General features: G+C 44.6%; 1 protein-coding gene across 1 annotated transcript; it reads right to left on the bottom strand.

Annotated features, from left to right (window-relative positions):
* Positions 1 to 244: 244 nt before the first annotated feature.
* On the bottom strand, positions 245 to 13,183 carry wdr81 (WD repeat domain 81). Its single transcript, XM_035153876.2, has 12 exons — positions 12,887 to 13,183; positions 11,642 to 12,150; positions 7,398 to 10,924; positions 7,200 to 7,307; positions 6,855 to 7,054; positions 6,433 to 6,614; positions 5,996 to 6,161; positions 5,487 to 5,652; positions 4,520 to 5,353; positions 4,265 to 4,410; positions 3,916 to 4,098; positions 245 to 2,064 (listed from the first exon to the last, which is right to left on the bottom strand). Exons 2-12 carry the CDS (start codon positions 12,001 to 12,003, stop codon positions 1,738 to 1,740), a joined length of 6,201 nt encoding a protein of 2,066 aa, XP_035009767.2. The 5' UTR covers positions 12,004 to 12,150; positions 12,887 to 13,183; the 3' UTR covers positions 245 to 1,737.
* Positions 13,184 to 14,912: the final 1,729 nt, after the last annotated feature.

Below are 14,912 nucleotides of genomic sequence, written 5' to 3'. Positions count from 1 at the left end.
GTTTGTACATTATGATCACAAAATGTCTGTAGAGGATTAACGGGATAAAGAAGAAAAGAAACATATTCAGTGGATTTTATCTCATTTCTAAACACAGATAGCTTCCACATCACATGACAGTCATCGGCAAACACAAGAGTGGACTTTGCCCAATCTGAACTCCAGTGACTCAGCGAAGGTTGGATAGAGAGGGAGTCATGATGAATCCAAGTGAATCACACACAAAACAACTGTACCACAGAACAACATGGTAGTAATTTTTATTAAACCAGTTAATAAATAAGCATTTCTCCTAAAATGTTCACAGAAGTCCTGGATCTGTTGTAACAACATTGTTCGTGCGACTACAAACTTTACTTTTGAAATCAGATTGATTGTTTCACGATTGAGCTTTTCACTCCAGGTTTACAAAAAACACAAAATATCAAAAAGTGTAGTACACTTGTCAAAGCATTTTGGACTTTGGGCAAATCATTTGAAAAGTAGGCAGAATGTGTTTTACAACATAACAGTAGGGAAATCATACAAAGAGCAAAGCTTTGATTGTTGGATAATACTGGGCTTTGAAATCCTGTGTAGATTCATTATGGGTTTTATGAAAACTGTGCTTGATTTAAGGAACATAAATCTCTACTGTACATTCATTTGTATTACAAGTAGCAAATTGAACCACATTTTTTATTGACGAATAACTTTTCTCAACACGTTCATGTGCAGTTACATATAAATGTTAAAATACAAACTGTGTATCTTGGCATCGACTATGTCAGCTGTTGTAGTGAGAAGTTAGAAAGTTGTGAGTCTACAAACTGGTGCACCCAGTCCAAATGGCATCTGCCGAGATTCCCTCTCAGTCTAATGTTGCTACTGGTGCTAACTGCTAAATCAAGAACCCCCTAAACACGGTTTAGAAAATTCCAAAGCAACTTCAAGTAATTTATTAGTGGATAAAAACATTCATTCTTTAAAATCTGAGTGAGAATCTAAATGTTACAATTCAGGCCATACATGTGCAGTAGAATAAAGGCTGTGCGTTGGTAACTGACTTGAGTGAGCGACAACAGCTGAAGTGTCGCCACTCTGCGATGACGCCGTCGAAACAGCAAGCACACAAACAACCTACTCTGAAAAAACTCTCATGGAAAATGGAGAAACGCTGACACACAAAAAAATGACTTGATTCACAAATACTGCATAGTTTAATCAGTGCATTTGGATACGCATGTATTCTGACGTCAAGGGAAATGAAAAGCGAGGTCGATGTATTTTTGGTGTTGTTATGCATCTATTTGGAAAGTGTAAACACTATATAAGAACCAGGTTTGGTTCCACCTTCCTGAGCTTCTGATTCATTCCTTTGAACAGAATAGTTGACCAAGTCAAAAGAAGAATTGACCTTGTCAAGAGTTTCCCATTATATACGTTTTATACATCTACGGGCTTGTTAAAAAATCATGGGATTTACTGTACATGATCAATGTCAATGGTGTGGCCATTAAATGCAGTGCCAACAGCCAGGGAGGCGAGTTTCAGTAGTCGTGAAGCTTATAGAAACGCCACTACTGGTGCTGCTTTGTTCAAAGAGCTATTTAGAGAATGTGACATCCATCTTAATCATTACAACTGACCTCAAGCACAGGAGAAGGGACAGAGAGACTTCTGACACCAGCTGTCTTTGTAAATTAGCTTTAAAAAGGTCAGCAGTACGAGTGTTAAGTGTAGCTGGGAACCACAGATTTAAGCCAATAAGCGAATGGCGCCGTTCTCAGAGCCCAGCAGCAGAAGCCTCTTGGTGGGCAGGACGGCCAGGCTGGTCAGAGTTCCACGGAAGTTCTCCGAGCTCAGCTTTGTGCTGCTGACGGGACTCAGGGAGATGTCGGCCATGGAGTACACCCCAATCTTGTTAGCCACAGTTCCGGTTACAATCTCCGAACCGTAAAGGTCAAAGGCATGGATAGGGTCAGACTGCGACTTGTACTGGCGTATAGGCTTGTTTTCCAGGTCTTTCCACACAGTAAGTGTGTAGTCGGTGGAGGAAGTGATGACCAAGTTTCCCTCAGCAGCCTGAAAAGAAAAAACAAGAAACAAAGTCACCGACTGACGAATCCAGTTATGGCAAAATTATTTTCCCAAATTTTAAGAATAATATCTAATTGCTAAGCAATGCAACTAAAATATCTCCTCGAAAATATGCTGAAATTACAGAATATAAGAAAAACTTGAACTAAACAAAGTGTTTAAAAGACTAGCAGCTGCACACAGTTTTAGTCGCTTCTTTTCATTCCTCACTTGTTTTGTCTACAGTTACTGACTGACTGACCTTCTATTGAACGTAGCTTGAGATTTAATGAAAATATTAAAACATCTGACAAGCAGTGTGTCCAAATTAATTTCCCAGCTTAATATGACAACAGCCACTGGTTGATATGTGTCAGAAGTGAGGGAGAGTCTGAGTAATATGAACGTGCAAATGAGAACCACCATGAGCTTTCTAATGAGTAACTTCATGTTTGCCTAAACTTGTGCCTTTAAAACTAGAGATACAATCCTTGACCTAAATTGGGGTTAAATAAAGTTTGCTCATCCTTGCGTTCTGTTGACAACAGATTTGCTGGGTACAACTTTCACCATCTCTGTATCACTACCTCTGGGGGCTGTCAAAAGCAACTCGACTGAAACACCTTCGAGCTTGACGATGTGATGTGGACCAGGAAAGTGTTGCATTTTTTGGTCAGTGCTGGAGAAAACTTTCTCAATGTGCATTCAAAACAGGTTTTAGAATTAAATGATCCAATAATCTATGCAGTCAAAAGTTAGTTATTCACATATATTGTCGGTTAGTCAGATAAAGAGAGTCAACAGAGAGTACCGGACTAATGTGCACTGCGTGGGCTGTGATCTCCACAGTTTGTTTACCAGAAAGTCTGATTGTGCTTTGCTTTCGTTTTGAAAACACCCCCATTTTAGCAAACTAAAACTTAGTCAGTGAAGTCTTTGATGTGGCGTTTATTTGTTCAAATAAAAGAAAAACTTTACAAACAATTATACTATGTTTTCTTAGTCAGAAGTTGTCATTCATGTTTTTGCGAGTTCCTTTCCTGCTTTCCTTCCCCTGTGACTGTTTTTTACTGCATTTTAAATAAATTAAAAGCCTAAGAGCATTTCTTACACTATTTACTATTCTTAAATCCCTCATTTATACATATAGGAATTGTGCTGAAACTAATGTTAACTTCCCCAGTTTTAGAACATAAACAGTATTTACATAATGTAAAATATGGTTTAAAATAACTATTTCTATTTATTGAACATCCTCCGGATGGGCTGTATGCATGAACGCAAATGTCAGAGTGAGACCCTCCTGTGTTTCTGCTGACTTTCTCCATCTGGCCCCCAAGTATAAATGTGGGAACACAGCAGGAGATCCTCCATAGGATTCATCGCGAGCGAGTGGGGGTCTTAATGACTTTTTTTTTATGTGACTGACGCAAAAACTAAAAAACTATCAAAAAGATCAGAAATACTGTATGTTGGTTGAAAAAGTGAAGCCATACACGTAGAAGACACAGCTGAAGAGGTCAAGAGACTTTGTGGGGATAACAACCGAAGCAGGTGTCAATGTAAACAAAAACATGTGATGTCCGCAGCAGAACGAATAAGTTACGTCCTGCCTCTGACTGCTGCACCCCCCCTCGCCTGAATCCTCCGGAGGATTTGTTGCTGTTGTGAACACCTCTGAGTCTCCTGCTCCACATTCATGGATAAAAGGCAACCTCTGGAGAAAGTCCGGACTCAATTCTCCAGAGTTCCTCCTGAGATCGTGTCTGAAAACGGCTCCAGATTCAGCTCTAATCAGTGATAGAGATGTAACAAAACAAAACGACACCCAAAAATGCACACACACTCCAAACGTACCCTCATTTGGAGAATATCTCCCTCATGAGCTGGCCAGCCCTTCAGAATCAGCCCGGTGCGTGCGTCTAGCAGAACAATGAAGCCAGATGAGAAACCTGCAGCCACTGTGCGCCCTGAAGGGCTCACTGCCAGGTAGCGGATGAGCCCAGCACTCAAATTGCTGTATGCCAGACGGAATTCATGCTGGGGAAACAGGGAAAGATTTGTCACTGTCAAGACTGAAACAAGTCTTTAGTGGAGAAGAGTAAAAGAAAGTGCTACTGTTTTTGTAAACACTAATAGCTCATAATTTCTAGATATTGAATAGCACAGGTCTCGACAGAATGAGCTTGCTAAGGGAAATTGCTACCTGCAATCCTGGTTTGCGTGGATCAATGAAGCGGAGAACAGAATCCGCACTCCCAAACACGACACTGCAGTGTGGAGCTGGCATCGTAGTGACAGCTGTAATGGGATTCTTTCCGTCCACGGCTTCATATGAGCGGATCTGCTTGCCTAAGGACAAAAAAATGCAGTTACATAGAAAAGTACTTCAACAAATTATAAGCTCCAGATGCACATTTCTATTAGTGAGCTGTCATGCACTGTGCTTGATATTCCATACCTGTAAACTGGTCCCACAGGTGCACGGTGCCATCACAGCTGACTACCTCCTGAGAAGCCTCGAGCTGTCCAACATAGAAGACTGACTTTCGATGGTCGCTGTAAGTTAGCCGAGGCTCCACTTCCTGTGTCCCATCACCATGGTTATAAAGAGGCCAAAGCTTTACAGTCTTGTCTTTACTACCAGAAAGAAAGTAATCCTCTCCTGCCAGCGGTGCCAAACACTTTGTGGTGCCCGAGTGACCCAGGAAGCTCTGCAGTCTGATCTGGTGGAAGTGGAAATGTGGATCCTGTACGTTGAGACCGATCTCATACTGCCAGTAGGCCAGCCAGTTGCCCTGCAGGGAGCGGCCACTGCGAGGGAGTTCTTGCTTCAGGGCACTTTCCTCCAGGCTGGAGCCTGTCGCCCAGACATTGGAAAAGGGAGCTAATGTCCCAACAGATGGAGTGGTGAAAGTGGAGGAAGTGGTGACGATCGGAGTGGTATGGCTGGTGCGTCCCCAAGAGTTGGCCAAGCCCAGGTTGGGACTACCGCCATACTCAGCGTCTCGGGGCACTTGGATGCGGTTTCCGACCAGGTGGCTCCCAAACGTTCCTGACTCAGGGATGGAGTCTCCCAGCGGGGTGGAGCTACTTGAGGGTGCAGGAAAGGGGCTGCACCCGACCCGCCTGCCGAAACCGGAAGAAAGCCCCATGGAGGATGGAGGCAGCTCCGCCCTGGACATTGCTGTGGGGATCGTCTCTGGAGTCCCCTGGCTCACACTCTGATGGTAAGACTGAGCCAACTGCCAGACCAGCTCGTGGTTGGGAACCAGTTTACGAATTGCCATGTCACCTACAGAAATAACAATAAAACACAGAGTTATTACTTTGAAGTGTAAAGGTATATTTGAATTGATCACAGTTTACTGCCGTCTCCCTGCTGGACGGGGTATTTTGTATCTGACAAAAGATGAAGCATTTCCAACCTATGAGACAGTAGAAGGGGATGTAGGAGGCGTGGGCCATCTCAGGATTAAATACAGTCTGCAGCTCTTCCAAGACCCCCAACTCATATGTCACGTTTGACCCTTCAGGGGTACAAACATCCACCACCGTGACTTCTCCCACAATCCTGCGAGGGGCGCTGTCCAGCTACAGCATAAGAGATGTAAGTAAAAAATTATTAAAAACTAAATGATCTGAGGCAACAACAACCATCCTGCCATACTTTCTCTCTATTTGTCTGTCAGACAGTTCATATCCTCTTTTGTCTCAGTCTTCTCTTTTTATATTTATGCATATTTAAATCAACCTTTGTGTAATTTTTTACATAAAGCTCTCTGTGATAGATCTGCTTGTTGAAAGTATTCTAGAAATAAACTTAACATGTCACAGCATCAGTCAGTTCCTATGAATGGTGTACCTGTGTGTCAGTGTGTGTGTGTGTGTGTGTGTGTGTGTGTGTGTGTGTGTGTGTGTGTGTGTGTGTGTGTACCTGGGGCTGCAGACAACGCAGCAGAGAGAAAACTGCGAAGAAGCGACGCAGAGTGTCAGCCATGTGCTGTTGCACCATTTCCCTCCCAATGCGCAGACAGATAAGAGCCATGAGGCTGAGCGTCTTGAGACAGACGGCAGTGCGTGTCTGCACCCCGCTGGGGAACCTGTGAACAGCACAATGGCACAATGGATACAACCAAGCACAGGATGAATAACAGACCTATTGAAGCTCCTTTTATGATTAGTTTTTGACACAAACATGTAAAGATATAGCACATCAAAAATTATGAACAGTTCAAAGTGTATGACAAATATGAAAGAAAACATTTTAACATAGCGCTGACATTTGACAGGTCATGTTTGAATTATCCACATCATTTGTGTTGCCACATAATACATGTATGAATGTGTATAGAGAGATGTTTTGCTATTTACCCCATACTGGGGGTGGTGAGCAGGTCCAGCAGTGGCAGAAGCACATCCTGATTGATCTTCATAAGCATGTCCATCAGAGTGGTATCAGAGAGAAAGACAATGATCTTCTGTGTTAGTGCAACAGCTCCCAGCAGACTTGCTTCCTTACGTGTGTTAAGACGCTGCGAAGACGGCGGAGACACCTGGAAAACAAGCATATTGTTAAGATTAAAAAAGCATTTAATGAGTAATATTTCAGAAAGAAGAATTACTTCATAAATTTACATTGTTAAAAACATTTGTTTCCCCATGAAGAAGCAAACTAGCTTATTAGGGGAAAAATAGGAGAGGGTGGTAGTGGTGGGACAGGTGGAGGTGTAATGGGGGTGGTTACACACAAGCAAGTGTACATTATCTTTTAGGTATGATCTTTCTCCTCTTACCAGATATCCTATATAAGGCAGGTACTGATAGGTCAGTAGAGGCTCGCCATAGAGTTGAGCTATGTAGATAAGACAGTCTAACACAGGTCCTGCTGTCTGATCACCGACCACAGGCTTCTTCTCATACACGCTGCCCATTCCTACACTGTCCAGATCGCTCTCCTCGGATGCAGGGGCCACAAACTGGTGGTTCTCGGGCCCTACAGGCAGAGAACATGAGAAGAAAAAGAATAAATCGAAAGCAGTGTCAGTTAACATTGGTTGGACATTACAAAACTCCAGATTAAGTGCGAGGGTTAGTGTGCCAATGGTGAGATGAGACTTTTATGTTGTGAATTTACGTACCGATGTAACAACTGGTGAGCAATCGCAGCAAATTTCTGGCTACGTATCGAGACGTCACTGTTGGTCCGAGCTTCGCTGAGAGCCATCGAACTGTTTTGCAGATTGTGTCTGTGTGTGGAAACATGTTTAAAACGTTAAAATTATTGGTACATCAGTTGATTAACACATTTTTTACATAAACATCCATCATTAACTCACCTAGAAGAATCTTTTGCTCCTTCTCCTCAGAGTCTTCGGCTGGATCTTGGTCGTCCTCCTCCTGCTCTCCCACAATGCCTTTCTCTGTCTCTTCCAGTGCCATTCCATTAACAAACTCACCCTCCAGAGTAACAACTGTGGCTCCCGAGGCTTCTGTACAACCAGAGTGAGTGTGCTCCGGGTTGGGTGACCGAGACTCATTAGTCTCGGTCACCTCCTCTTCCTCCATCTCTCCTCCCTCTTCTCCCTCACTCGCATGTTTCAGGTCCTGGCTGCTGTCAGCTGATTTGAGACTGGCTCGATCCCGTATTGAGTCTCCATCACCCAGGGAAAGTTCACTTGTGCTGCTTTTGTCACTTAGTTTCCCCACACTTATAGACTCCTGGTCTTGATCCTTGTTGGCAGAGTTCTGACTATGCTGTTTCCCAGCAGCCACTCCTGCTCCACTGCTAACATAGAACCCATTCTGAAAGTCCTCTGCCTCTGAGAGGAACACTTGGTCATTGAGACTGATGCCAGAGGAGTAGTCAACCATCCCTGTGTCCCCCCCTCCCCCAACTCCACTGGGTCCGCTGCTGCCCCCCATATTCCCGCTAACAGATCCAGACGATGACCGCACCTCACCACACTGAAAGTCTTCTTCCTCTTCCTCTCCTAGATTACATGTGCCAGTCCTCAGGCCTTTACACGCTTCCCCACCAGAGCCTGAGACGCAGCTTTCAAAGCCAGTCATGACCTGCAACACATGGGGAAGGAGGCTGGACAGAAAGGCCTGCAGGCCGAGCCTCACAATCAGCTGCAGAATGAAACAGTCAGTGTAGAGATAGAAACGTCCTCGCAGGCAATGAGGGTTTTCATATACGTTGATCAGTGGCTTCAGTAAATACTTGTTTGCGTTTCTGGGACCCAGTACTCTAGAGATGGGCTCAAAAAGGTACCAAGCGGCGTAGACAGCTGTGGACTCCTCAAGCATGAGGGCTAGAATGAAAGGCAAGAGAATCTCAAGACCCTCAGCTGTGATGTTACCACGTAACAGAGTCTCAAGCTGCTGCCACAGGTGAAAGACAACATCTCTTCCTTGAGTGCTACATGTCAACTCCACCTTAGTGTGGTAGGAAAAGATAAAATCATGAAGTGCGGAAAAATAGGAGGGAAATGGAAAAGGGGTGATGACTGAGCTCAGTAACTGGCAGGGGTTTGGAGGAGGGAGACCACCACAGATGGGTTCATATTTGAAGAGGAGTGGATGTGGACAATCTGGTACTTCTCTATGTGCTATTCCAGAGTGCTTCTCTATTAGCAGCAGTGTCTCCAGAGCCTGGTGCAAAGACAGTGGCACATCCCGGAGGCTGGCCGAGCATAGTTTCATAACAGCTTGGAAACGCCGTCTGAGGGGGGTGCCTGGTTTCAGTCCTCTCAGTTTAAAGGAGAAGAATATCTCAGCGATGAGAACACCCAGGGCCTGCATGTCTCTTTGGTAGAGCTGTGTGAGGGAGGTTAGAGATTCAACTATCACACAGTTTCTTGTGCACTCACTCGATCTTGCAGGATGCTGTACTTCAGCGTGGAGACTCCTCACCAGGAAATTGTTCAACTTCTCCAACTCTTCCAAAGGCTGCAATGGGTTGAAGCCTTCAGGGAGGGTGATCTTGATTTCCTCTGCAGAGGCAGTTACACTTCCCTCCCCATGTTTCTTGTTCACTGTCCCACCTCTTTGTAACATGGCACTGCGTAAAGCAGGGAAATCACCAGGGAATGAACATGGGGACTGAGATACAATAAGTGCTGTGTGCTCTCCTCCCATTTTACCTCCCGCTGTGCTGACACTTGGCACTGGCACAGAGCAGGATGCAGAACCAGATAAGCCAGCGGACGCTAATGAGTCCAGAGCTTCTGTACCTTGTTCAAGCTCATCATCTCTGTCTACCATGGTCCAGCCACTGGACTCGCACCCTGTGGACTCTGGCACCATTCCATCCACACTGTCAGCAATGGCGTTGAATTGAGGGATGTGTAGAGAAGGCACATTAAGAGCAGCAAGGCCAAGGAGAGGAGGTTCTGCTGGGGCGTATTGTGAGGGAGATAAGCGGGGAGGGTGGGGCTGGTCAAACAGTTGAACTACTCCGTAGGTAGTCAGATTGGTGTGGTTGTCCACTAGGTGCAGGCACACATTCTTGGCTTTTACAGCTTCTTTACCAGACAGCTTAAAGCCAAATGTGAGGTCGATCCAGTGATGCAAATGCTGGGACACCTCTCTGCTCTCCAGAAGGCGCCGGTGGACCTGGACAAACTCCTCACAAGACTTGCACCAAGAAGGCACATCCAGGTCTGGCATGTCAGGGTGGATAGAGCGGAAAATGGTGGGATCTGTGTAGAACTCTGGAATGCACTCATCAGGGGTCCAGCTCTGCATGCGCTCCATACTGGCTGGGTATTCATTAGGCTCCCACTGAGATCTAACATGGCTGCATAACACTGACTTGGGTGTCTGCCGGGCTTTGTAGACATAGTAGGTGATGTCTGAGAGCACATCAGATATGTGATGAGGTACATGGAGGTGGTCAGACTGTCCAACACCACCAGCACCTACTGAGCCACTGAGGTCCCCACCAACACCGCCTACACCAACCCCACTAGCTGCTGCAGCTGCCAAAGCCTCTTTGGTCATCTCATATGTGAAGTCCAGCTGTTTATCCCCCTTATTGAGCCTGAACTTTGACCTCCTGAGGTCCCGGAATTTTCCCAATGGCACAGTAAAATCCACCACCCATGGCAGCACCGGGTGATAGTTAGGGTCTCCTTCTCGCCGTCCTGCCAACCGGTTCAGTTCCATCAAGTAGCGGAAGTTACTGACTCTGCCGTGAACCCAGTCCAGAACCAACGTCTTGAGCTCATCAAAGCAGTCTCTGCAAAGTCTTTTGTTCTCTCGGCTCAAACATACACGGTCCCTTGGAAGGACACTTTTTGGCACTTGTCTGCCAGAAGCATTACTGTTTGCATCCCCATCCCTCCCCAGTTCCTCATAATGAGCGAGGTTGAGCTTGAGGCGGCTGCAGAGCTGCTCATCTACTGCTATGTCCAGCAGAGAGAGCTCTCCACAAGACAGACCTGCTGCATGACATGCCTGCAGAGCTATTATTAGCTGGTAGAGGATGAACAACACTTTGGCATGGCTGTTAGCGAGCTTGGCTGGGCTGAAGGAGACAATATCTTGGAGTGAATACTGAGTATATGGTAGGATTACATACAACATCTCCGGCGTCTCCAGCAGACACTCAGCAGGCAGAACATTTGGACACAGATGGTCAGACTGGGACTTGGAAAAGCAAGATGAACTGGATGGCAAGAAGCTTTCTTTCTCTCTGGCTGGAGAAAGTGATGGTGATCCTCTCTCAGATGAAATAAAGGTGCAGTTGAAGAGCTTCTGTAGAGCATGACGTACTGCATCCACAGCTGCAACGTGCATTTGTCCATTGGCTCCTACATATGGCTGCACGAGTTTGGAATGAAATTCACGCCATAGATTCCTGAAAAAAGAAAAAAGAGAGAGCTTAAACATTACAATATCAACATTAATTATTCATCATTTATATCTTTTAAACTTATACATAAATCTCACACTATTAGACTTTAAATTCATTGAACCTAATGTTATTATGAGGGCATGATAAAGCAAACCTCACTTCAAAGGGAATGAAAAACCCTGAAACCATTGAAGGTGGAGATGTAACTTAATTAAAAACAAAACAGTGATGCTCAAGGTACTATGACATAACAGCAGGAACAAAAACATCTGTTAACAATGGAACCATTTTTTCTCAAATAGTTGTGTACAATAGTGACAAACACTTTTTTTTGAATAGTGAAAACAATACGCATGTTCACAAAGCCCAAGAGAATAACAATAATAAAATGAAAAAAGCAGAGAATCTTCACTTTTCAGTAGAAAGAACCAGAGAATGTTTGCCATTTTTGTTAGAAAAGTAACTTTACTGAGTAAATAACTACATTTATTACAATTATATAACTACGTATTAACTTAATCAAATCAAATACTATTTTGATGCACTACCAGAAATAATAAAATTAAGTTTTTTATTTAAGATCATTGAATAAAGAGCAATTCATGTTCACAAAGTGTAACTTAATAGTCAATTGTCGTTGAGGTGACAGATCATCTTAAAAGGGGAGATTTTAACTTTGTCTGAGCTTTAGACAGTAAAATATCAAAACATACACCGTACCTGACATTATGCTGTGACACACACTGCATGGTTTTGACGTAAGAATCCTGCGACATGAATTCCGTTTGTCGATCGCATGGGTCTCTCGACAATCTGTAGCTGAGCTTGCTTTTCCTCAGACCCTGAATGCACACTCGTGTCCAGCCAGGGGGCAACTTTGCCTGGGAACACTGAAGGTATGTGGAAATCTCAGCCTCATTGATGCTGTCGAAGCGAGCACAGCGCATGAGCCTCCTCTCCCTCAGTCCCATCAGCCAGCGCGTGGGAACGAGGGCTACGAGCTCTCGGGGACGGGAGCCTGGGCCTTGCTGCCGTCGGTCAATCCCCAAGTCTTTCTCAACGATGTGCATTAACCAATCCATGGTGAGTCTCCAATGCTTGTCCAGAGTTACACACTGATCAGCTGCGTTGTCCTCACCCTCTCACACCGATGAGGATTCTCAGACATCCATGAAGGAAGGAATCAAGGTCCTCAAGGGTCGAGATAAACTCTTCTTCTGTCTGACCCTCTGAGGATTTAAATGCAAGACATAACTATGCAATTAGATTAACAACAACATGCTTTAACTGTAATACTACCACGTCATACGGAAATGAGATTAGTTTCTACAGAGGAGAAATGCAAGATTGATGTGATTTGAATGAATGTGTTTGTTTTTGTTCTCGTCCTAGACCCTGAAGTTTGAGCCCATCTCACATGACTGAACTTCTTCTGCACTACAAACCAATCTACATCCGGATGGGGGCAAGTTTCCTGACAAACTTCAGGACAATCAAACTATTCTCATCAAGTGTAGAGCTCACTTTATTCACGTCTTGTTCAGCACTCATCCAGTAACAGTGGCTACAGGTTTTGAAATGAATTTCGTAAAGCGTTAGCTGGGTTGCTAGCTGGCTGTCAGAGATAACAACCAAGAGACAACAACGGTTAACTTGCACATAAACTGTGGATACTGCATATATGACTGTATATATAATAAGCTAATGTGGTATAGCTAATGGCGGCTTCTTCAACACTTTGCATAAAAGGAGCAGGAAAAGCTTTAAGAAGAAGCTCAGACAATTAAGGAAGTAACTTGATGCTAAAGTTAGCTTACCGAAGATGCTAATGCTAACTCAAACAAGCAGAGAGCGGTTATTTAGTGACTTAACATTAATGACAGGCATCAAACCACCGTGGTTATACGAGTTAAACATGGCTGCAGCGTAATTACACAACGGCAGCGCGCATTGTTTGATATTCACCTCCCACCACTTGTAGCGGATGACAGCTGAGCCTGTGCAGCTACCTAGCTAGCGTCGCGCTAACGGTGCACCGCCGGTCTCACGCATCGCTGACTTTGTACCGCACGAACGCCACAACACGACCACATGCTGCGGTGGAGAGCTGCGTGAGCTCGCTCGCGGGTCCCCGGTGTCTCCAGGTGCGTGTGTCAGCGGACGGACGCGGCGCGGACACGCACGGCGGAGGTGAGGAGCTGCGGGCGAGCTGGAGCCATGTTGCTGAAGCGACGCCTCACGTGACACACAACACAGCGGCTCATGTGATGCTGCTGCAGGACACCGACGCTTCCTCTGCAGCAACAGCAACACATGACAAACACCGGACCACACAACTTGTTCAACAATCAGACGCCACAACATGGAAGCGCCAGAGGAAACAGGGCCGGATCTAGGATTGTTCTGCATCAGGGGCCATACAGGGGGCCACAATTTACACAGAGGGGCCAGGTTTATGAGTAATGCCAGGTTCCATTGCACCTCAGAGCTCGGCCCTCGGAATGACTTTGCACCAGAATAACCCGAGTTGCTGGCCACTGTTAGCAAAAACAGTTCATACTAACACATACTAACACAGTAGGGAATCATTCACAGACAGTAATTGGACAGTACTACGTGTACGACCCATTGAATGACAGCAGTGCTAATAAACCGTAAAAACTACAGCTTTCACTACTGTTGATATACGAAGGGGCCATCTCGGATTTCGAAGTCGGCGGGGGTGGGGTTCCTCCGGCCTTCCGGGACGAAATTCCGACTTCAGGGAGCGTTCCAGTTGCAACTTCCGGGTTCTGAGCTCCAAGTATTAATGGAAGGCGACAGAACATATGTGCACAATTACTAATTTAGTAAGGTGCACATTTAAGTCCTTATGTAATGTTTTCTATTTTTAAGCAAAGCCACACCTAACTCAATATATTTAGAAATTATTTTCTATTTATTGCTAGTATTGTTTGTAATATTTAGTAGGACAGGGGCACTTCAGGGGCGAATCAGATTGTAGCTGGGGCCAGGGCTGCAAATTTAAAATAGAGAGCGGTGACTGGAATAAGGAATGAGCAGGTCAAAGATGTAACCTGATTAAGGTCCATGCAGTGCTTTCAAATCAAATTAAAGAAAATTCAAATCAATTCTGTCCTTCACAAATAATCAAAGAAGATAGGCTAGTGCCTGGTTACCTGAGCAGAATAATCAATTTTATGTTGATTTGTGTTTGGAAGGGGAGGGTGGGGTGAAGGGTATTCAGCTGCAACACGCAACCTTACCACTAGATGTCCCTAAATTCTACACACTGAACCTTTACACCTTCTCTTTTCATATCACACATGCTGTTTTTATTGTCTTTTGCTGTTTTCTGTGCAACTTAAACTCTAAATCCTGCAGGTGACAAAAAAAAAGCGTTACTTCTTGATTTAAAGTGACTATAGCAAACTACTACAGCACTGTGCAAATGTTTCTATACATTCTATATGTTTGGATCCCTATCTATCACGCAGTACTATCTGGGAGGGGTCTGATCAGTCCCAAATCAGCATGACAACGAGCCCAAACAGGAATTCTCTTCAGTGACTATGAGAGTAAGAAGTTCAACAACAACAACAGAGGGTGTGGTCGCCACCGAGCCCTTATCTCAACAGCATGGAGTCAGTTTGAAATTATATGAAGAGACACAGGAGAACTTCCCCAGGAGATTTGGAGTCTATTGTTCCTTCCGAGTTCCAGGGTTACACCAAATAATAATTTATTTCTGTTGCACTTTAAATGACTACTTTCCAAATAAAGCTAACTTGTGGGCTTATTTTTGAAAGCATCCTTTACAGACCAATTTCACTTATCCGTCATGAAGTTGTAGCTTTGCAACAATTCACAGGCTGCTACTTTCAACATGAATACAAATGAATGTCTTGTGCGTAACTGGGATGCAGTCAGAAATATCTCCACAAGGTGGCGTTATGTCTGCAATTTCATAGACAAACCCTTGAGCAGTTTT

This window comes from Hippoglossus stenolepis, chromosome 4 (assembly GCF_022539355.2).
Source record: "Hippoglossus stenolepis isolate QCI-W04-F060 chromosome 4, HSTE1.2, whole genome shotgun sequence".
NCBI lineage: Eukaryota > Metazoa > Chordata > Actinopteri > Pleuronectiformes > Pleuronectidae > Hippoglossus > Hippoglossus stenolepis.
The sequence above is the reverse complement of the archived record's forward strand: the minus strand, read 5'-3'. Positions and strand labels throughout refer to the sequence as shown.

Bases quoted from the DNA above. Each gene is read 5' to 3' on its own strand.
- wdr81 (XM_035153876.2), bottom strand. From the start codon at position 12,003: ATGGATTGGTTAATGCACATCGTTGAGAAAGACTTGGGGATTGACCGA. The intron at 7,308-7,397 runs GTGAGTTAATGA...TTCCACACACAG, and splicing joins GGAGCAAAAGATTCTTCTAG to ACACAATCTGCAAAACAGTT. The intron at 2,065-3,915 runs GTACGTTTGGAG...TTTTCTTTTCAG, and splicing joins GAGATATTCTCCAAATGAGG to GCTGCTGAGGGAAACTTGGT.